The following is a 24,455-nucleotide window of genomic DNA, read 5'->3' as shown; positions in this document are numbered from 1 at the left end:
ACTCCTCAAATTTGTTTAATGTAGACAACTCTAGCTATTTTCATTAGAACAGGTGTATCTGGGTTTCCCCAACTGGTGTTGCAACCAACTGAATTGTGTTTATTGTTTTCTGGGACTAGCAAGCTGTGGTTGACTTGAAAATAATATCAGAAGAGCTGTCCACATGGAAGTGGATGTGGCTTGGAAGAGCTGGAAGAACAATGCAACAGTGATGAGCAGATGTGAATCTCTAAACCTTGGCAACTGGGAAAGGCAGCAGACGAGGAGGTAGGGAGGGTGTTATTGCTCCTGACCAGGTCTGCAGACCAAAGGGGCAAAACTACATTTTGATCTTCCTGAAACACAGTAAAGCGTGAGTGGAGACTTGGATTTATCATTGCAGTCAGTCAGTACTGGTGTATTTAGGAAAGGCTGTCCCAAGAGAGCAAGCCTTCAAACCAATTCTGAGTATATTTGGATTGCTGGAAGGCACACATCGATAAGCAGGCTGGTGAAATCAAAGGGACTGACTTTACAGTAGTTACTTGGGTGTGGAATGGCCAGCAGTCTCAGTTCATCTGCACAGTTAATCTAAACAAGGCCTGAAGGATATGCTCGAACACTGGTTTGTGATCATCTTGGATATTTGGTGATGTGCTTCCTGACCCAACTGGAGGCTGGTTTGAGTAGAATCCTCCTAGAAAACAGCAGAGGTTTTATGGTCTAGGGCTGTTCTCCAAAAGCAGTATACAAGGCAACTGGATTTCTAGGAGGTGTTTAGCAAATCACAGCAGACAACAGAGCCTGGCTTTGATTAGTTTATTAATACAAATCTAGCCAGGGAGATTTGCTTACAACTTACACAATTAATGATACCTACTGTGTAAATCCACTACTTGGGCCATGCCATAATGAACAGATGGAAAACACCATGCAGGTATGAGGGTTCCTACTTGTTGGACTGCCATAAAACAATGCTAGGCTGTGCTAATTTACTAGTTCACCTGGCAGAACTGATAAGAGCAGTTAGCGATGCTGAATATTGGTAGGTATTTAGAAGGTTGATGAATGATTAAGGAGAGGTCAGTGAGGAGAAATGAAGGAGAACAGGAATTGGAAAATGTGAACCAGGGAGGGAAGCAATTAGCAGAGAGGAAAGATCAATGAATGGTTATAAACCAATGTGCTGCAGCCAGTTTTCTTCCAAGGGATTATTAAGATGCGCAAAGGTGGATGGGCATCTGATAGCACTTACCAAACAACCCAAGTCTCTTAAGTCAAGGGCCACATAGCACGGGTACGATTCAAGTTTGGAACCTCAGTACTTCAGAATATCTAATTTACAGCAAGTTTACAGTAATGTAAGCACATACTGCAATTATGCGTGGGATTTCTTGCCTTCCATTTTGGCTACTCGTTACTCCTGATCTTTTCCAGTGTTGTTGCTCACTTACTTACCTTTGTGCAGCTGCTTGTAACACCTACAACTTGCATTTAGGCATAGACTCAATTTTTTTTACTGTAATTAATAATTTGGCCTTCTGGCATAGGAATTGGGTCTTTTCATAAACCTCCACGCTGAGCCCCGTGCCCCCAGCCTCAGTGCAGGTGTAATGTGAGCTCCTGCTGAGCTCTGACACCAAGCTGACCCTGCAGGTGTGCAGTGTAGGGTGATGGCAGCAGTTTAAAACCCAGAGTAACCTCCATTTCAGCGTAGTTGCCAAGGTGATGAACAAAACCGGTCACCCTGTATCAATAGATAAGGAGAAGCCTGAGGTACTTAATGTTTTTTGCCTCAGTCTTTCCTTGCAACCGCTCTCCTCACCCCTCCTGGGTCAATGAACAATAAGATGGTGACCAGGGGGGGTAAAGCCCCTCCCACTGTAGGGGAAGATCAGGTTCGTGAACAACTGAGGAACCCAAAGATATAGAAGTCCTGGAGCTGGAGCACCTCTGCTCTGAGGACAGGCTGAGAGAGCTGGGGTTATTCCGCCTGGAGAAGAGAAGGCTCTGGCTAACCTTACAGCAGCTTTCCAGTACCTGAAGGGGCTACAAGAAAGCTGGGGAGGGACTTTTTACAAGAGCATGTAGTGAAGGGACCAGAGGGAAGGGGGGAGATTTAGACTGGGCATTAGGAAGAAATTCTTCACCATAAGAGTGGTGAGACACTGGCCCAGGTCGCCCAGGGAAGCTGTGGCTGCCCCATCCCTGGAGGTGTTCAAGGCCAGGTTGGATGGGGCCTTGGGCAGCCTGATCTAGTGGGAGGTGTCCCTGCCCAGGGCAGGGGGGTTGGAACTAGATGTTCTTTAAGGTCCCTTACAATTCAAACCACTTTATGATTCTATGATTTCAACACACAAGTTGCAGTGACACTGTGCGATTAATATTTCACTAAGGGCTTCTGTTTTACTACATTGTAGTATACTACGAGCAAGATTTACCACATGCATGTCCTAATAGTTTTACGTCACTGTCGGACTGTAGATGTCATTTGATACCCAACATCTGCCTATGTTGCTACAATTGTCTACTTATTTTCAAAGGCTACACCTGACTTTCTGCAATACTTTCTTTTAAAAGAAAGGAAGGAATGATTGTCCCATTTGATAAGAAACCAGACATCTAAATAATGTCCTTGGGAATTTGCAACAGCAAGATACCATTTCAGCTTATAGGTGTTTTAAAAAAAATCCTTCACATACAGGCTGAATTAGAAAAATATTTTTATTTACAGGAGTAAATAATGTAGTGCAAGGAGAGTGGCTTTGACCCTCAATAATGCATAGATTGATGCAATTTATAGGCTGTGATCTACATCATTTTGCAGAGGTGCATGCACAACTGCTGTAAAGGTCAGATCAATTCCTACAGTCACTTACTAGACAGATTTAAATCACACAGAAGGCATTTGCACTCCATACTTGTTATCCACATACCCCACCTAACATAAAGTGTTCACTTAAAGAGGTGTCTTTAAGAGTTACTGAAGAACATGAAATAAATACTTGCCAATGTTATCTATGGAAGAATCAAAAAATAAACTGTTCATTCACTTTGTGTCACCTGTTCAACTTAAATATTCTTTTATTTATTCATTAGGGAAGCTATTTTATATAATCAGTGGCTCTTGGTAAGGCAGGAAACATTGTGTTGTGTCCAACAGGAAACTGCTGACACTTGTGAAACTTTCAAGGATTAGCCAGCACAACCACTATGTTATAATCACATTGCAAGTCTTCCTGGTGTTCTTTCAAAATAAAACACTTCTTACATCAAAAGAGTTAGGATGGAATATAAAATACCAAACAGTAAATGTTACCACTGCATGTACCAAAGCCCTGGCAAGCGTGCCGCAGATCCTGGAACTGGATCCAAACTGGGAAACTCTAACTTCATCAGTAAGTTAAGCTCAGACGCAGTAAAGGTAATTTAATAAGATACGTGAGTAAAACTTCTTCATCAGAACTGGTGAGAGGTTTACTCATTCTTTGATTATACAAAGACTTTGCATGTTGTTTTCCGGTTCTTCAATGAAATACAGTGTGATCCTTCCATGGGTATAGTGAGATAACCAGCATTCTGTTTGGAGTGTTGGATAAATTACAGGGAAGGTTTTCCTCAATAGTGGAGAAATTAGATCAGTGAATTTCCCTACAATTTTGACTGTTGGATTGCATTACTAATGACAGTAATAGGGTTCATTGCCAGCTCTTAGATTCATAGTTGCTCATATCCCATCTTCCCAATGGGATGTCAACCTTAAGGAAACTACACTTCAGCTCATAATGAGAGGATTCTGAGGGTCTGACTCCTGCTGTGCTAAATCATTCAAAAAAGTAGATTCATTTTGCTCTCCTAGTCTGGTAGCATCCTCATTGCTATTCCCTGAGGAAGAACGTTCATCTGACAACGGTTCTGATCTTGTTTCAGGAGAATTACGGCCTTTGGGAAAACATCAAAAGAAATGATTAGAAAAGATCACTGCACCTAGGAAGTCTATTCATCAGCACTTAAGTATTATACGGATATAAAAATCACAGTATAAACATAATACTCAAAGGTTAGGAAATATTGAAAGAAGAGTATCTGTAACTATATACTTTGCACGCATGTAGTACGATTCCCAAATTAGAAAAATTATAGCTAGTAAAAAAAGAAAGCAGGGTTTCAAAATTATTTCCATAATCAGCATATTCTTCACACCTACCTATCTTAAATGACATCTAAGAATTCCAAAAATTGAAATAAACTTTTTACATTTAATGCTATTTTGTTGGTTTTTAAATACTGGTCCTTGCAGGTGTAGGTTGTCAGTATGGAAAGCAGTTTTGTCTGTTTTATTACACAAATACATCAAACCCATTATTTTTTGGTATAGCCTTAAGCTGTCTACTGGGGTTAAGCCAAAACATAAGAAAATGTATTTAGTGGAAGAAATTCTTTTCATAACTGGTAATATGAACTTCACAACTTCCTGATGAAGACCCTGTCTTGTGATTTGAAGTTAAATACCTGGCTGAAGCTGACAATGGTTTTTCAATGATGACTTGTTATTTTTGCATGTGATGGTAGGATTTTTCTTCCCTTTCCTGAGCAATGTAGTTTTGTCTCTGATATTTCTTTCAATATGGTGAGAAAACTATTGATGTTTTAAGAGGCTGAAGGCATTTGGTTTTCTGTCCCTTAATATTCTCTGTCTCATTGGAACAGAGCACATACAGCAAACTTTTCTAGCTTAGTACAGAAGCCATCTCCAGGTGCTGACTGAATGTATTTATTGATTCTGTTACTGGCCTGAAGAGGCTGAACTGCCTCCTCCTAAGTTACTCCCATGTAGCAGCAATCTGCACCTCACTTCTTCTCCCACCTTATATCTGAACGGATTCAGTCATATGAAACGGGGAACACAGTCTCATTGCATACTGTGGAAGCAATATATCAAATCAAAGTTATATAACTACTCTAACAATGCCACGTGTTGGGGGATAGGAAATAATCTCTTATTTCCAGTCATAATCTCCTGCAGTTACTGTTTTTCTTAACAGCATCCTTTATGAAGGGAAACTTTCAAAAAACCAACAGGTTTAAACTGATGCCTTGCTTCACCCAGCCATTTTCAATGACCAAAAAAATAACTTATGTGTCAAAGAAGTTGCTGTTCAGAGTTAGCTCTACCAAGTCTAGAATTCTTACTTTTATTTCTGAAGTTTTTACTGAAATAAAAATACCACTCCTCCTTCTTCAGTTTTACTATGACAAATACTTACCAGATAAAGACTGAAAATACTGCACTGCAAATGCAACCAAAACCGATAAAAGAAAGGTTCCCATGAAGTAGATCTGTGACAGTAAGTTTAAAAACATATATTAGAGAAGTGCAAGGCCAAGAAAGTGCTCCAAGTGGACCATGCATTTCACAAAGGAGCAATACATACCAAAGTAGATTGTAAAATATTGTTCCAGAAAACTCTCATGTAAAAATAAAGCAATGCTAATGAGCATGGACTAATCGATTCTTGATTGCTATTATTCCAGCACCTACAACAAGAAGATTAAAACAACTAATTAGTCCTCATCTACAGTTTTGTGGCATCTGTCATCTGGGAATCTCAAGTGGGCTTGCAGCAAACCTTTGTAGTCCAGAAAAACAAGTATATTATCATCACTATCTCACAGATGGTGAAGTAAAAATTCATGAAATACCAGATTAACCTCACTAAGCACAGAATACCTTACCCTAGGAGTGTAGTATTTTATTTTCTCATTAGTCAACAATGCATCCAGGCTGCCCTTGCCAAGCAGTCAGAGCATAAAGTCATACCCAAGATAATTTTAATTAATCTGAATTAAAAGCAGTGGGCCTTGATTCAAAACTAGATATGCAAAATTTAGTTGCCTGTGCAGGACAGTGGTGCCTAAACTGCCTTTAGAGACAATTGAGCACCTACACAGTGCAGTCAGAGCTTGAAGAGTGCTCTAGCTGACTAGCTACGAGGTATCTGTTCTGGGGTAAGCTGAGTTTTCTCAGTTCCATCAGTTAGGACTTCACCTAAACAGCTAAATCACAGGCACCTACAGTTGATCTTTTTCTACCCAGCTGAGGAGGGAAGGATGAGTGGAGGTGCAGGGTATATATATGTTTATATATATTTTTTAAAAAAAAAATCAAAATTACATATAATTTATATACATATATTTATATAAAGTACTTGCCCTTCTGAACGAAAGTGTATGATGATGACCACCTGAGGAACCTGAATGTATATAAATCTATGGGACCTGATGAGATGCATCCCAGAGCTCTGAGGAAATTGGATGATGTGGTTGCCAAGTCACTTTCCATGACATTTGAAAAGTCATGGCAGTCAGGGGAAGTTCCTAGTGACTGGAAGAAGGGTAACATTGTGCCCATTTTTAAAAAGGGTAGAAAAAACAACCCTGGGAACTACTGACCTGTCTGTATCAAAAGAAGTGTGGCCAGCAGGTCGAGAGAGGTGATTCTGCCCCTCTATTCTGCACTAGTGAGACCCCACCTGGAGTACTGTGTCCAGTTCTGGAATCCTCAACATAAGAAGGATATAGAGCTGTAGGAACGGGTCCAGAGGAGAGACACAAAGATGATCAGAGGGCTGGAGCACCTCCCACACAAGGACAGACTGAGAGAGTTGGGGTTGTTCAGCTCACAGAAGAAAAGGCTCTGGGGAGACCTTATAGCAGCCTTCCAGTGCCTGAAGGTGTCCTGTTAGAAAGCTGGGGAGGGACATTTCACAAGGCCATGTAGCGATAGGACAAAGGGGAATTGCTTTAAAGAGGAAGGAGTAAGATTTAGATTAGACATTAGGAAGAAATTCTTCACCATGAGGGTGGTGAGGCACAGGTTGCCAAGGGAAGTTGTGGATTATCCCCCCGGAGGTGTCCACGGCCAGGCTGGATGGGCCTTTAGCTGCCTTATCTAGTGGGAGGTGTCCCTGCCCATGGCACAGGGGGTAGAATTAGATGATCTTTAAGCTCCCTTCTAACTCAAACCATTCTACGATTCTACAATTCATTCTATAACAGGAAATTCCTGCAGTGCTGTCACCTCAGGAGTTATTCTCACTGCAAAGCATATGGGTTCTGAGCAAGTGCAGGTTGAATTCAGGTTCAAGGTCCCAACCCCAGATGGACCGACTGGCCCAGAGCCCTATTTGTCTGACTGGTAATTTCATTCGGAGTGGAGGTAATTTAGGGTACAAGTTCAGGCTGGCTGCAGTGAAAAGCAGTTTGAGTGGAGTGTCAATTGAGAAATGAGGTTTTAATGTTGGTATCATCTCCACTTTTTTGGGTCACACAACACTCAGTAGCAAAATGAAAGATGAACAACTTATTCTTGGTCCACAGATTCATGCATTAACTGTCAACTGAGACCGCTCCTAGAATCCCGTGTTCAGTTCTGGGCCCCTCACCACGAGAAGGATGTTGAGGCTCTGGAGCGAGTCCAGAGAACAGCAACGAAGCTGGTGAAAGGGCTGGAGAACAGGCCTTATGAGGAGAGGCTGAGAGGCTGAACTGCTGGCACAGGCAGTTCAGGCAGCAGGCGTGTAACCTTCTCACATATTTAATATTCTGTGCCACAACATCTGTGCCAGGCTAAAATGTCTTTGCAGACTAAACAGAAAGGTCTGCTATTATCCAATTTACATATTTTTAAGTTCTATATTAAATTATGCTGAATTTATCATTAAAAGATAGTTTTGGACTGTACACACATTGTCAGTGACTAACTTAGGAACTTTAATATACCAAACTGGAAAAGACCTCCTGGATCATTAAATCAAATCCCTGCTACTTTGGGTAACCACATAAACCCCGGTCTCTTTAACAGGCATGGAATGAAAATATTTAGGCAATTTAGGCATTTCAAGCATGTTGACCTTATCTTGCCTTAAATCATACAAGTGAACAGAGTTAATAATTGTAGGAGTTACTGTTCTCTGGAGTTACTGTTCTCTGGGGTTGTTTAGCCTGGAGAAGAGGAGGCTGAGGGGAGACCTCATTGCTCTCTACAACTACCTGAAAGGACGTTGTAGAGAGGAGGGTGCTGGCCTCTTCTCCCAAGTGACAGGGGACAGGACAAGAGGGAATGGCCTCAAGCTCCGCCAGGGGAGGTTTAGGCTAGACGTTAGGAAAAAATTCTTTACAGAAAGGGTCATTGGGCACTGGAACAGGCTGCCCAGGGAGGTGGTTGAGTCACCTTCCCTGGAGGTGTTTAAGGCACGGGTGGATGAGGTGCTGAGGGATATGGTTTAGTGTTTGATGGGAACGGTTGGACTCGATGATCCAGTGGGTCTCTTCCAACCTGGTTATTCTGTGATTCTGTGATTCTGTGAAATGCTACTTGTGTGGAAAAACAGAAGATGCTGATAAAAGGGAAAAAAGACTCACCTGTAATAAAGTTCCTGAAGAAGTGATGTATTACTAGAATGCAGTGTCTGATCAATTTCCAAGTGATCCAGAATGTAGGAAGGTATGGAGTTGCCCTCCTCTATGATAAGGGCCAAATTAAAAAAACCCTAACAATAAAAAAAAAGCATACACTTTTTAACCATCCAGTTTTCATATGTATATTTCAGAGAATCATATAATGGTTTGTGTTGGAAGGTACCTTTAAGATCATCTAGCTGCAACCTCCCACTAGACCCAGCTGCTCAAGGCCCCTTCAACCTGGCCTTGAATACTTCCCAGGATGGGGCATCCACAACTTCCCTGGGCAACCTGTTCCAGTGTCTCACCACCCTCATAGTGAATTTAACCTAGAAATCACTCAATACAGCACGGGAAATGGGCCAGTCTTATTTATATCCTAAAAGAGCAGAGGATAGGACTGGAATACAACTCATCAGGCTATCAGTTTTTCCCCTTGCAGTAGCAAAAATAGCAAGGTCACAACAGAATCAGTTGTACCAAGGTAGGGTAACGCTGAATTAGGGCATTCACCTTTAGCTTTCAAAATGGCCCGATTCTAGGACTGACCATCTATGCTAGGTTTATCTTCTATTACTGTGAGGCAGCAACCTACTGACTTGACAAAGTATTTTGAAATAATTATAACTTATTCTAGCAGGTTTCTTCAGTGCAGATGTAGCCAACCAAAATAATCTGAGCTGAATCCTCAGTGTGTTCTAAACTGTAATGTTTCATAACTACTTTACAACTACTTGTTCTAATTCACCTACCTGTGAATCTCCCTCTAAGGCAGCTTGTGCGTACATACGCATCGAGAGCTCAAGGTCTTTAGACTGGTTCTGGTAACCATAGTAGTAGAAATCACCCATCTTCAAATAAGCTGTGAAAAAAACAGTAGCAAACCATGTAGAGTATTTGTAGAAACGGATAAATCAACTCTTAATGTGATGGAGAAGTTAGTAATAGTACTTCTATTTAAAGCAGTATATTATAAAAAAAAAGGTACTCTTTATGGTTTTCTCAGTGGCTACTTTAAGTGAAGCTGCTTACTGAAAATATTTATCCTGAATGAAATTTCTCATGGTTTCTCTTTAAGTAATTTAGTAAATGATATTGCTGCTTTAAAAAACCCTGAGACTTAAGAGACTTTATACTGCATTCCTTCTTCACTTGCTGAATCTGTCTTTGGACAAACTGTAGCCTTATTGTTCAGGTTAGCCCTATTAACTTTATGAGACTTAAATACATGCTAAGTGTTTGCTCTGTACCTGTCACCATGGCTGGCTGAACCTACCTCAAAAGTTACAAAACATTGCTGACTATAATTTCATTAGTTCCAAATCCATCCCAACCCAGGACAATAGTAGATATAGAATCTTCCTGGTCCAGTAAATATTTTCCAAGCATCTTATTGTACTGTACAGTAATAAAGTGTGTGAACAGACTGGGCACAGATCCAGACAGGAATGAGCTTGACACAGCACTAATCTATGCTAAAGAGTTTAAAAACTCCCATGGCAATATCTACACTTAATGACCCAAGCTCTCCTCCAACAGTTTGAAACACTTCTACACCTTGCCTTGCATGTCCATGGCAGCTACCTAGAAATTCCGCTTGTTTTTAGAGTGGACTGTAGCAGAGTTCTTTCTGGAAGCAAGTCAGTCACTGACAGTAAAGGCAGAAAGACTATGCGGACTGGCTGGCACAGATGCAGAGTGGAGGGCCATGAATGCTGTAGTAAATCATCAAGAAGAGAGTTCCCCTCAGCCATAACAACTGCATCGTACCAGTCCTGGCCCAGAGAGCAGTCCCGCAACAGGCAATGTCCTTGAGTTCACTCTGTTCACCCTGTGAGCTCCTATCTCTCTCTGTCCCACACCTTGCACTAGGGGATTTGATCCTCCACTACTGCAGAGAGGGGTCTAAGAAAAAACTCCCCTTGGTTACTTATGTGAGGAAAACATAAAGTAATACAATTGTTCCTCTGTTAAAGTCAGCAAGCTTTCTCTCCTTTACTTAAACAGGATCACAGTCTCATGCCATGAGTATGACCTTCAGAAGCTTCTCTAATGTAAGATTGTACCAGTGGATCTGCCAAAGGTTCATCTAAACTGCACCTTGCTAAAGCATCTACAAACTCCTCACAAAAGCTAACAGGGTTTGTCAGCTCCTGCGGCTTCAGGCTGTATCAATGTAGCATTCAGTTTCCACATTGTTGTGTATTTAAATGAATAGCTTAAATTACTTTTACATTTCACTTTTCCACGTGCTTATTACAAAGCACTTAAACCTTCTTGTAAGACAATCAGAGGAATTTTTTCAAATGCAGAAAAACCTCTTTCAAAGGCACCAAAATGACTTTGTGACTAAACTTACAGACGTCGTAAAATTTAAGGCTGGAGGAATGTAACTTAGATGTAAATAAACCTTGCCAACCTTTTTTATTTTCCTAAACAGAGAATCTTTTAGTTCCCCAAGGCAAGCCGTGCCAATGTTGATAAACTCTGTACCCTAACAGAAAAACTAATAATAAATTAGATAAGGAATCTTTTAGCCTTCGTCAGTTCCTCATGACTCAATTACTATATGGAAGTATATTTGCTTTTGGATTTTCTCTTTGATAAACTAAACAGCATGAGCTCCTAAAGTCTACCGCTACTTTTTTTTCTTAAACCTTGAGTCAATTGCTCAGGCTCCTAAATATCTAGCCAATTCTCAGAGCTTTGCTTTTTTATTTAATTCAAATTTCATCTATTTGATTCCACAGAAAGGAAATTATTAGAAAAGCTGTACTAAAACCTAGCACTTAAATATATTTTTCCTCCTGATAGTCCTATCAAAACACCTTGCTCACTTGCACAGAAGTTGTAACAAACAGTTTTCGAACTTTTAAAAAAAGGTGAAAATAAAATTCAGAAAGAATTCTTTATACATACCAAATGAAGGTGCATTGACTTGAGAAACAGAGAAATTGTAGTATCTCCAAACGCAATCAGTTGCTAGGTACTTCCTTGCTAGATCCTGGAAAGAAAATAATTCATCCATTCACATCACAGATAAGAGATTAGGATCACGTTATTTTTAACAAGTGTTCCTTTTAGGATAATGAGTTGTGGATACATTTACTTACTGGTCTTTCTTCACAGATGTGTGCCAAATTTGACTGTGATACTTCAATCCCAGTTTCAGCTGCTAAGATATAATGCAGCAGAGCTTCATGCCTAGTGTTAGACAAAATACATCAATGAAAAACCTATATAAAAATAACAGGCATTTTAATTAAATTAAACAAAAACCAAAACCAACTAAATAAATCGATGAAATCGCCTAAGAGCAAGATTGTGGTTCAAGGTTTAAAAGCAAAAGGCTGGCAAACCCATGCAACAGCTACATCTCCTGGCAATGCATGGTGTAACAAGCATGTTGGATCTTGAGATTCTGCAGCATTTTCTCTCTTGCACTAAAGCCATATTGGCTCCAGCGTGCATTTAGTCTACGTGCAAATCTGATGATAAAGTTGAATTGATACGAAGCCAAATTATCTATTTAAATGTTTCAGATAAAACATGTTTAAAAGACTTACTGCCTCCACTTATAACAATCCCTAATTAACTCACCTGTGTACCCACCCGTCAAACATTCACCTGAGTACTCTTTGGTATGCTTGACTCTCTTATTTCTGACTTGTTTGTCTTGTCTTTTTTGACTATGCATTCTTTGGAACAGGAATTGTTTCATTACATTTGAATGTGTCAATAAAAAAACCAGTCTCAGTCCCTCTATGGACTCTGGGCACCTCACTTACTTACAAAGTAAGTAATAAAAGCTAATTTTACATTTGCAGTCCAGTAATTCAGTATTGCAGTACAGTGATACAGCACTGCTTGTGATTCCAGAGGAATCATGTTCTCTCTCATGTTCTCTGACACTCATCTACTCAATATCATGAAGCCTACGCATTCAAAATTAAGAGGAAGTCTTTAAAAATCATGTGTTTGGTTTAAAAATGACAAGATAAAAAACCCACTTGGTGTACATTTTTTCTACTAAAGCTTCCTAATAAAGGGTCACCCTTCCAGTAATTTTCTCCACAACACAAATGTTAAACCCATGGCAAGTTTCAGGGTCCAATAGCTTGTTTAACTGGAAGCAAATATGACTAAATAAGCACTTCACTTCAAAAGTAGGTGCTTAAGCAAAGAAATTTTAAATGAAATTGTGAAAGCAGTTGCCCTTACAGAATTAGCAGGTGTAACCTCCTATTTCCCAACTGCTTCTGCAAGATTACAAATTCTTCCTTGTACCTGCGACAATGGAGACCTGGCACGACAGAAGGAATTCAGGATACCTAAGCTGGGAAGTTACTTCTTTTGATCCTTAAGTCTCAAAGAGCAATTCAAAAAAGAAACTACATTTAAGGCCTTTAAATCAGTCTCTGAGGATCAAACTACCATAACTAACAAATGTGCAGAACCTGTGGCTGCTAACACCTATGCCTGAGGAACACATGTTACTTGGTCTGCTTGGCAGTGTAATAATTTACACCTGTGCAAGATATATGAAGAAATATTCAGAAGCAAAGATTTCAATGTGAACATACTCCTAAAATCAAAGGTGACTAGCACCAGTATTTCTAAGTAGCTACCCAAACACTCCCAGTAACCAGCATCTTAGGTGGGACTCCAGCAGTATCCTCCTCCTACCTATTGAGACCAGACCTTCTGGGATCTTTAGGTTCTACCTGTGAAATGCACAGGACTTTCATGCAACTGTACACAGAGTGAGCTGGGTAGAATCACAGGCTTGTACATCAGAATATGCTACAAAAAAACTAACTGAGAGTTTTTCAGTGTTGAAAAGTGAGGTGAAGTCTCAGGAGAAATGCCTGTGATGGACTGAAGAAAAAGAAACTTCTTCCAGGAATGAGTTACTCCAGAACAGTCCATTAACAGTTTCCTGTAGATCTCCTAAGCCTGAAGCACTAATTAAGTACTAGCAGGAGGAGGCTGCAGGACAAAGCAAGCCATTGCCTTAAACACATACGACAGCCTGATGCCTGCACATACAGAATCTGATGCTCGTGGCTACAAGTCACTGCAAAAATGGACCATTAACCTGGAGGCTATTTTGATACCTCTTGGTTGGCTCATTGTATACCGTAACCTCCTATTATACTTTAAAGAAAAGATAATATTAATCATATACATTAAAAACAACCCAGCAGTCTGAGTTTTCATGACATCGAATTACACAGAAGAAAGCAAAGTATGGTTTTTGGAACAGAGAGAATATTAAAAATGAAAGGTGTTTGTTCCTCTGGCTAATCCAGTGCACACTACATGCTACAGTATTATGGGATGAAAATCACAGGGAGCAGATACACCACCATTTCACTGTATGAGCTCCCTCTTTTGCTCTTGATTCTGTCAAAACTGTTGAATGGAGCTTCAGGTCAACTCCTCCTTCCCTTTATGTCAATAGGTATTTTGCTACTGATTTCAGCAGTGCTGCTATTTGTTGGGTATTTTTTATCAGGCTATAAAGTAAGTGAAAAATAGAAAATGAACTTGAAGAGAACAAAACAAACATACCATGAAAGTTCCAGATAAGCATTGAGAGCTTTTCTGATGACATGACCTAAGTAGCCGTTCTTTTCTGCAATGTGTTTTGCCCAGCTGTAGAGAAGAAAACAGTAAAAAATAAACAGCTGTGCTCCAGCAATGTGATCCCAACTCACACTGACTCAAGGGACACAAAAGGATATGGGATCACTTTCTGACTTCTTCTCTAAGGCAAACCATGGGATTTCACAGTAATTGTTGGATTAGTTTTGTAACTGCTGACTGGATGAGAACATTTTGTCCACTCATCTCTAAGCATATCAAAGACATCCTATGTTTTTCATAGCAAAACTATTTTCTTTTTGTTTTTTAAAAAAAACACAAACACTTACTAAGGTATGCTATAACTAATTATCTGCCTTTTTCTTGATGCAAAATATCAGGAGCTTGATATTTTTTGAAATCAAATAAGCACGGCTTTTTTAGATATAACCTCTCAGGATTGTTTGACACAATCTCTCAGAGTTGTTCCAAAAGAAAGTACTAAAAATACTCAACATCTCTCAAAACCTACTGATCATTTAAATAATGTAATCACTTGGATCTAACTTCACTGCAGAACCACCTTCTGTTGCGGAGGTAAGCACCATGAAGTACAAGATATTTGGGCTATGGACTTAAGAATGACCGATAATCAAAATAATCCCACCATAAATACATTCTGCTTTAACAAATGGTTTCATTCCTTACATTACAGCTTTTTCTGGATCTCTAGGGAAGTCTTCCATATTTCCTGTGATGTAGTACAGAGAACATCGTAAAGTTCCTTCTATATGTCCTCCTTGGGCAGCTTTATAGAAATACTGTGCAGCAACTGTCTGTGAAGAAACAAGAAACAATTAACAACTCCGTATTATTAATGTTTATTGAGTTTTGTTTCCCGGGACTCACCTAACCAAATTTAATTGAAAGACAATTGTTTCATGACGGCAAGCCAGTTTAACTACTTTTAACGTATTAAGGTGAACTGAATTACTTTCTTCTAACTTCTTGATAGCTTAGGCTGGAAAAAGGTTTTTAAAAACATGAATTCTGATAATACATTGAATGTCAAACAGAAAAGTGTCTAAATATGTAAACAACATCTAGTAGAATAAAAATCTTGCGTGCGCTGACGAAAGTAAAATGAGCTATTCACTAGGAGGGAAATTAATAAGTGATCCCCAGAGGAGGCACAGAACAGGACTTTTGCACTGGCAATATGTAAGTGAAGGCTGAGGAGCAGTGGAGACACTCGCAATGTCCAATAAGACACAAACACAGTGCTCAAGCCTCTGAAACTGGCTTATAAAAAATAACACAGGCTGGGTAGGCAGGGCCGGAGCCGCAGAAGCAGGAGGGCTGTGTGACTCCATTTTTACACTCAGAAACAGTAATCTGTAATGTAAACGAAAGCAGCATACAGCCTGAAATAATTTATTTCAGGAAATTTTTCCCCATCGATATATGCTCTCTGTGAGTCACAGCATGGACTTCAGAATATCCATCACAGATGTAACAAAGTACTTCTTTCCTGTGGCTTTGGTAAATAAAGAAACGTGGATATTTTTAGGGGTAACTCTTCTAATCAGTCCACTTGAAATGTGTATTTTTGGTCCCCCGGGAAGTGAAAACTTGTTTGTCAAATACACGTGTTGGTGATATGTTGGTGACTACTGCTGCTATTGGCAGCAGAAATGTGTGCTGTCTGGAGTATATCCAGATTTCAGAACTCTAAGGCCACACTGGAAACATCTTTCAGTTCCAAGCACAAGGTCTGCTTCCATTTACTAAAGCCTATCCCACCATGTTTGCATTGTTGGTCATGAACTATCACAAAGCATTTTTTGTAAAGTTAATTAAAAGAAATATAACCAAAATAGACCTTTCCTATTAGGGGAAAATAACTTTTCTCATTGTGCAAAATTAAATAATTGGACCATGCCATGGAAAGACAAATCAAAATAGTGCAATCTATCAGGACTGTATTAAGCAGTTACACACGCAAGTCTGGTTTGAAGGTGTTTTTCTGCAGTTCTGAGGTTCACAGAAGCTATGTGAATGAAGCATGGCTGTTCACAAGTTTAGGGACAAGGTTCTGCTGTTTTCATCTATCGTGGAACGCACCCATTGCCTGTATCCCTTCCAATCTAAAATTGAGGGAAATGGAAAGGATCACATGATGTGAGAATACACACTACCCTGACTGGTGTCCCTGGAACTAAACCAGCACCTGCTTCATTTCTAAATGAAATCACAACTCTCTAAGTAATTTGAATGAATACCACAGTAGCACCCTTCTTTATGGTAAAAAGATCAAAATCTGACTCAGTGTGAACACAAAGGTCTCCAGAATGAAGCAAAAGCTTCTAAACTGGGCCCTAATATAAGAAATAGTACTATTAAATATTTACTCACTTGATTTCTATCAGGTACTCCAGGGTAAATCCCATCTAAATAAAGGACACCAAGATTGTATGATGCATCTGGATTTCCCAGTTCTTCAGCAATTAACCAATGTTCAGCTGCTTTTCTGTAGTCTCTTTTAAAATTGTGGTAATACCATCCTAAACCATTCACTGCCTGGGGCAATCCCTTAGGGAAGGAAAAAAGCAGGCTCAGGTCACACATTTGATTCTGCTTTGGTTCACTTCATAATTCCAATCTGCTGCCCAACTTTGGGCGCTGTCTAGACTCCTGGCACATGGGTTCAGCCAAAATTACACTGCTCTGGGACAAAGGGATAAAAAGGTTTGCTGGGTTTTTCATGCTATTTTTCCTTGTGGCCTCATATTAAGAATGAGGAGTAAGACTCCAGTGTCGTTTTATTCCACACAGTCTTATCTTTGTCTGCATTCAGATTTGTACTTGGTGACACGAACAAACTTCAACTGTCTTATTAGCCATCACGTCTGTAAAGCTGAAATGGGACACCTATTCTTGCGCATCTGCGGTGGAACTGAGGGTATGCTAAAGGCAAGAAGAGAAACTGGGGAAATAACTGCACTCCCAGAACCTGTCCAACAGGACTAGCAATCAAAAAAACCCACTTTTAAACTAGAACATCTGAACATCTCCCTAAGACTAAATAGGAAGCAATGAACACAGAATTTTGCAATGCTGTTTTCAAAATGTATTTGACCAACACTATACAGATCTGCTTAAGACAGCACTACATACTATAAATTGCATCTTTGCCTCAGTAATTATGGATCAAAAGGACAAAAATATTCCTGGGACATAGTTTTTATTTTGGCTGCAATGAGTCATTGTCTCCTTCCCTAAACCTGTGGGTCATATGCCTGTAAGGATGCCAGCAGTTCAAATTACTCCATACCAATAAATTATCTCTACCTCACTCTGGAGGGATAACCTTGTCAAAAGCTCAAACCTGATGCGCACTCCTGTGAAAAAATACACCTACCATGGTCTAAAAGAAAATGCTTAGGAAAATAGGCAAAACCATATTCTGGATTAACTATTCACTCTGTAAGTCACTTAACTACTAACAAGCTTCAGAAGACATAAATAGAGGGAATTTGTTTTTCTCTTTCATAGAAATTTTGGCTGATTTTGAGTAGTTTGTTCTCCCAGTTTGGGAAAATAAGGCTTTTACCATTCATGGTGAAGACACTGGGAGAACCTACTAGTATTTACACAAATTAAGATAATATGCATTTTGTATAAATCAGAGTTCATTAGTATTGGCACCTGGTATAGGACTTCTAAGATAAAACACTTACTACATTTTACCTTGGCTGCTGCTTTCTTCATCAGTTCCAAAGCAAGTTTTGTATTCTTTTTCACACCTTGGCCCTAGAAAATGGATGTGTGCAAGTCTTCATTTACAAATACAGAATATAGGCTGATGAAAATTTGCATATGCACATTCAATATGCGTTTTAACACCAAAACTATTATTTATCAGATGTTTTTCAGCTTTAAACAGCTACAACAGAAAAAAAAGCAGCTTTGTGTTTATGCTTCATTTACAGCTTTACAAAATCTCAATGATTCAGACTAGGAAGAAAATATTTCACCAGTTGATCCAAGTGATTTTTATGGTAAATAATATTACAGATCTTTAATTTTCAGCAACTAAGGCAGAATGAATAGCATGCAAAGGTGCATGGATAGGTTGCAACTTGGCAATGAGCAATAGCTCTTAGCTTTCCTAAAAAGCATGTCAGAGTGCCTACTGAGGAAATACACAGAAGTTATGCTGATCATATCTATATAAATTAATTCCAGACACGGGTCAAATAGACTGTGCATGGTCAAAATTAATACAAGCAAAACCTAAGAAAGCATTTTGGGAACAGACCTCCACTGTGAAAGGAATGAGAAAAACCACCAGTTCTTCACTAGTATCTCTAACCTTTAGTACCGTTCAATGTCTTACGGGCGACACTGCTTAGCTGACACAACTTAATTTGACTCAGGTGGGGTTATGCCAGAGTTTTGCCTCTGCTGTCTACTGCTTCTAGCCTGGAAAAACTAATTGCATGCAGAGATTATTAATTCCTCCTCAAAAAAAAAAAAAAAATTCCCAGAGATCTCATATAGTTCATTCTAAGAAAAGATCAAACTTTCACCTACATTTCTACACCAGGACCTATGTTTATTAGCTAGCTAGATTTTTAAGGTGACAAGCTGTTAGGAAATATTAGGATCCACAATTTATTTTGATGCTGAACCTGGCTAGGAACACAGTGACTAAACTGCTTTCAACTTGCTCTTTAAAATTTTTGTGCATATCTGGTAAAAATCAACATTAGCTTCATAACTATTGATTCATTTTCAGAGTAATAAATATACTTGTAAACACTCTCATGGTGTGTCACTGGAGATAACTTACAAACATACATGTCATAGGAATGATTTTTTGAAATGAAAATACAAAACATGTCTTACCTTAAATAACACAATGGCATAATCATAAATTAACACTGGATCTTCCGTTTCTATTGCACCCTTTGCATACCATTCTATTGCAGCTTCAGGATTTTTTGCTACTCCTTGCTGGCCCCAAAACAGCATTTGAGCCAATCGTTGCTAAAAGAAAACAACATAAGCACTGATATTATAAATGCTAGTATTGAAACTGGAATTGCAGGAGCAGACTTTTGCAAAGTTAAAGGGATTTTAAATATGTGAAGAAATTAGTTATATGTCCTGAACAGTTTGAAAACCACTGGTTATCAGGAACAGTCAAAGGGCTTCTCAGTGGTGAAATGTACTGATATTATTTTCAGCAGGGTTATATTTTTCCACTGTCAGTACCACAAAAATCTGGCTTGATTCAAGTGCAGAGGTCAGAGATAAAGGCAGATCCAATGCATGCAAATGGGTCAGTACTACAACACATCACTGCTGGTCTCAGATCAGCAGCAGTAACTGCACTGTGTCAAATACAAACCCAGGGAAAACGACCAGAGAAGGCAGCTAGTGAGTCTTGATTACTCTTTCCTTCTGCCTTGCATCATTGTTACAGCTTTCTGCATGGTGACTGGATATTATCAGATAGAAACATGGCAAATAGTTCAAGCTCATAAAAAAAAGAATTCTGGGTGGAATGAGAAAACAGCTGTCTGTTTCGCTCTCCTTCACAACTTTCCTACACTGTCTTTAGATGTACATACCTGATGTGCGTATAAAACCAATAAAGGAGAAATGTATTACTTTATACCTGTGCAGCTGCATTTCCTCTTGTTGCTTCGTGTTTTAACCACATAAAGACATCACCATTTTCTTTTGTTTGAGCTTTTAGCAGTTCATCATCCATCAGTCTTACAGTTTCAACAAATGCCTGGTGAATGAAAAACAAATTATTACACAATGAATTCATACAAATGCCACCAAAATGAAAATGCTGCCTGTTCCCTGTTTATCCCTAAAAATAAGTGATCAGTTCTGGATTTTAATATTCTCACCACCCCTCTGCTGGCCACTGCGTAACAAACATCCTTATATCCAGTGTAAAAAACATTTACCGCTTCATTACAAAACTTTAAGTCCACTCTACACTGGGAAGATATGCCAAGATGTCAAGAACTGAAAAAAAAATCTCACCTTTGTAGTTTTAAATGTACTTAATGGCAAAAAAAGTGCTTTTAAGCCTTTTTAGACTCTTTAGTTTTTATTGAAATCTGCCTTATAAGATAAAAAAAAGACTGGCGGAAAGCTTGAAGAAGACCTGCCCTACAGCACTCTTGTCTAGGTGGCTGCCTGCTGTGTTTTAGTTCTTCAGCAATCAAAACCTCTCTATTTTTTATATAATAACCATTCTTTCTGATAACCTAGGATCCTAGTACCAGCCTACCTTGAGTATTCTTTGCCAACAAAGCTGTGTTACCTCCTGTTTAGCAGCTCATTCTAAAATAATTTTACCGTAACTTTACCTCATCAAAGTTATTTAACAGCCAAATATTTATATTTTACTACAGAAAAAGTATAAGTATGGAGAGAACAATTCATCTTTTGCACAAACTTCATGATACTTAGCTATTGAAACAGCAGATTAGTTGCCTAATAAACATAACCAATTATATTAGTAATTAAAAGTCTGAGTGAGGAATATGGTCAAGAATAAGACTTAGGCTTCACTTAAAGACAGGTTGTGGACAATTCTAAGGATTTGAGCCTAACTTTAATTTGGTTCCCCCCTTGCTAAGAAATGAAGTAATGATACCTACATATAATTTGGGGTATTCTGTAACAATCATAGAATCATAGAATGGTTTGGGTGGAAAGGACCTTTGTAGATAATTTAGTTCAACACCCTTGTCATAGGAAGGGACATCAATCAGATAAGTTAATATTTGCGAATCAAGAAATAAATGTTCTGGCCACATAATTATTATAATATTAATATATAAAAAGTCATTTGCACAGAAAACAAATTCAGATACTCTTACAACTCTTTTACCTGTTCCCCTTTTATAGTGTGTTGATCCAGTGATGTCTTTATTGCAATATTACTATAGTAAGCATATGATAGCTCTAAATCAAGAGGATAGTTATTAATGCCTTGGTAATGTTTATAGCCAAGATTCATCATAGCAAGCCTCTCGTTGCCCTGAGCGCCAACCAAACTATACAGTAGTCCCTGGAAAACAATCAACAGACACAAACAAGGGTGAATTCACTGTGTATCTCACAAGTTTAGTACCTTGGTTGAGATTTACAGGGGAAAGAATGTTCCTCCTGGTAGACGACATACTAGCTATGCCATGTAAATACAGTTACAGAATCAAACATAGCTCGAAAGTAGTTAAAATGTCTTCCATATTTATAAAAAAAAATTGAAAGCAAAACTAGATTCTAAATACCTTTCAAGTATTGCACTTAGTCTACCATCACTAGCTGTGCAACAATTTTTAATGCCACTTTATTATAGTGTTAACTGTACTCTGATACTGTTTACACTCAGCAGTGACTTAAGGATCTGACAGCACCAGAAGGATGGGAATTGTGGGCAACAAGGTTTCACCACAAAGCTCCAGTGAGCTGCACCTTAATTGGTGTTAGAGATAGTGTAGATACCGCACATTTGCCAAAATCCATTTTCAGCACTACTGTTATTTTTCACCTGAACAGTAATAAAAACAGTGAGGTCCCAGCTGCATTGGATATTAAATTATTTCCTACACTATCTGAAGCAGATCCAATAAATAAATTGGTTAGCCTCCATAATTAGCAGTAGATTTGGGATATAAAAATTAGAATTGGGATATAAAAAAGGAACCTGTTTAAGACTCCTTATATTTGAGAAACTGGACTGAGCTCTTTCTCAGATTAGTCTCTCAGGGGTTCTTCTGATTTTGTATCCTGATTTTGTAGGCAGATCTGCTTTTCTTTATGAGCATTTATATCACAACTAAATATCTGTTGGCAATTTCAGTGTATCCCTCTTCCAGTGATTATATATAAACACCTCCCCTTTATTTGACCGGGCAATGCAATCACATGGAAACATTTCAGTTATTTGCAACCTGCCATAAAAGGTCAGGAGTTCGCATGTTGTGCAGTTGCTCAGCTGAATCACTGTCAGTTTTTTTTCCAAAAGAACACTGCTCTGCTTTGGCTACCTTCAATAATTTATATTATAGCACAATATACTCAGCGCCACCTTTTTCCACATCGTACCATGGGACTTCTTTCCTGACTGTATTTTGCAAACTTTCCACTTCATATTTGCCTGATGTGAGACTTTTTTTCACGTTCATCTACAAATGACTCTGGGACTCGAGGGTTATTCCCTCATCCTACTTTCTCAGTGACTGGGAAAAGCAGTATGCATACTGTTTACTTTACCACCATTTTCAGGTCTTACCAAATCATTGATTTCCTTGTTCTGGATAAGCAGAATAAAGATTCCTCCCAACAGGACTTCATAACAGGACTTTAGCCTGGAGAAGAGGAGGCTGAGGGGTGACCTCATTGCTCTCTACAACTACCTGAAAGGACGTTGTAGAGAGGAGGGTGCTGGCCTCTTCTCCCAAGTGACAGGGGACAGGACAAGAGGGAATGGCCTCAAGCTCCGCTAGGGGAGGTTTAGGCTAGACGTTAGGAAAAAATTCTTTACAGAAAGGGTCATTGGGCACTGGCAGAGGCTGCCCAGGGAGGTGGTTGAGTCACCTTCCCTGGAGGTGTTTAAGGCACGGGTGGACGAGGTGCTGAGGGATATGGTTTAGTGTTTGGTAGGAACGGTTGGACTCGGTGATCCGGTGGGTCTCTTCCAACCTGGTTATTCTGTGATTCTGTGATTCTGTGATAAAGACTTCACTACCATCAGCTATTTAAGAATAGCTGTACTGGGGAATCCCTTCAACTGCAGCCTGGATCTGGGGGCCATTTCACATCTTTTATTTCTAGCGATCATAAATTCGTCCCATTTCTGAACTGTCTTTAAAGGTAATTAATTTCAAAGACATAACCAAACATATTAAATATATTACCTTTTTACTGTCCACAGGCACACCAAGCCCTGTTTCAAATACAACTGCAAGGAAATAGGAAGACTTATGGTATCCACAGCAACTGGAATCCATCAAGAGAGGGACAGAGGAGCCCATGTTGCTGAGGCCATTAGCACTGGATATATCCTTTGCAACCTTCTCAAATATCCTGCGGCCAACTTCTATAACTATATCACTTCCATCTTCTATAAGAATAAAACATAGGAGACGCAGTTATTTCAAGAGTTAAAATTAGGAACTGATTTCCTTTCCTTAACTTAGCGGGACTGAATCAGATTCTGTTCTTTCTCATGTCAAGTGGTATTCTCAATGCAGACAACCAAAATTCCTAGAAAATCAAGATGATATTGAATAGGAAAGGTGAACAAAAATCCAAAAGAGCATCTCAAACTAACTAACCACTACAAATGTAAGAATATCTCTATTTTCTTGTACATAATAAACCATCCTTCATCTGCAACACAACATATAAGCCACATGACATGCCTTTACTAAGTTACTTGATATGAAAACAATGTATAAAACATGAACTGAAGTCAAAGCATACTAACTTACATATCATATATTGTGGACTTATTTAGGAACAATAAAATTAAATGTGATTACCATCTGAAGCACTAAAATCCATCTCTTGCAACAGTTTGAGTAAAGTGTGGTACTTTTTCCTGAGCTCTTTTTCCCACATGAAAGCATCACATTTTGATTTTTCTCCATACTTGCGAATCTGCTCCAAATAATAGTTTTCATAGTAACCTGGTGAAAACAACATATTAAGACATGAAAGCTGACTTAGCTGGTCTTTAAAACAAGTTTCTGGTAGAAAAAAATATATTTCTAGGGTAAACTAAAAATTCATGGACAAGATAAGCACATCCCTAACACAATATAGTGATAAAAACTCATACAGCTAGCACAGGCCAATTACAAATGCACAAGATTTCTTCCACTCTCTTCCACAGTCTGGTCACAATGCATGCGATTGAATTCTAATTGGAAACATAAGCTAGTTTTCAGCGCATATTTAAGCTATGTTACTCTTCTTTCATCAAAGTGGTTGCCTTACTGCACATTAGGCAACTGTGGCAGAGAAATTTTGGCAAAACCCACCTATTTTGGGGGAAGGGCTTAAAATGCATGTGCCTTCTGAGTCCCTTGGGGATGAAATGGAAAAAACGCAACTGAAGAGCTAACATGTAAGCTTGAAGGTGTCTCCTTTGTCTCTTTATGCACCTCTCTTATTAGAGAAGAAGTATCAAGAACATGATTTATGTTTTTTTCCATGGCACAAATGTCTTTGCAGGGACAAAACTACAGTTTTAACCACCAGTAACAAGGCTAAACTCTTCAAATTGCCTTTTTTCTTGTTGTGGCTGAATTAAAGTTTACTTTTGATGATCATCAGGCAGATTCTGCTAAAAGGAAAGAAAACAGGCCTCCAAAGACAACAAT

General features: G+C 39.0%; 1 protein-coding gene across 1 annotated transcript in view; it reads right to left on the bottom strand.

Moving 5' to 3' along the window:
- Nucleotides 1–2,685: 2,685 nt before the first annotated feature.
- Nucleotides 2,686–24,455, bottom strand: part of SEL1L3 (SEL1L family member 3) — a 32,485-nt gene continuing 10,715 nt past the window's right edge. Inside the window, exons 8-23 of the mRNA XM_069856201.1 lie at nt 23,613–23,759; nt 22,986–23,191; nt 20,954–21,133; nt 19,715–19,834; nt 18,940–19,080; nt 17,779–17,841; nt 16,444–16,620; nt 14,737–14,864; nt 14,017–14,100; nt 11,556–11,646; nt 11,362–11,446; nt 9,195–9,304; nt 8,404–8,531; nt 5,415–5,517; nt 5,247–5,319; nt 2,686–3,921 (exon numbers count right to left, since the gene is read on the bottom strand). Of these exons, the coding sequence (XP_069712302.1) occupies nt 3,755–3,921; nt 5,247–5,319; nt 5,415–5,517; nt 8,404–8,531; nt 9,195–9,304; nt 11,362–11,446; nt 11,556–11,646; nt 14,017–14,100; nt 14,737–14,864; nt 16,444–16,620; nt 17,779–17,841; nt 18,940–19,080; nt 19,715–19,834; nt 20,954–21,133; nt 22,986–23,191; nt 23,613–23,759 (2,003 nt within the window). The 3' untranslated portion in view covers nt 2,686–3,754. The remainder of the gene's footprint in view (nt 3,922–5,246; nt 5,320–5,414; nt 5,518–8,403; nt 8,532–9,194; nt 9,305–11,361; nt 11,447–11,555; nt 11,647–14,016; nt 14,101–14,736; nt 14,865–16,443; nt 16,621–17,778; nt 17,842–18,939; nt 19,081–19,714; nt 19,835–20,953; nt 21,134–22,985; nt 23,192–23,612; nt 23,760–24,455) is intronic.

This window comes from Phaenicophaeus curvirostris, chromosome 4, assembly GCF_032191515.1.
Source record: "Phaenicophaeus curvirostris isolate KB17595 chromosome 4, BPBGC_Pcur_1.0, whole genome shotgun sequence".
In the NCBI taxonomy this organism is placed as follows: Eukaryota; Metazoa; Chordata; class Aves; order Cuculiformes; family Cuculidae; genus Phaenicophaeus; species Phaenicophaeus curvirostris.
This window is presented reverse-complemented; position numbering and strand designations above follow the sequence as displayed.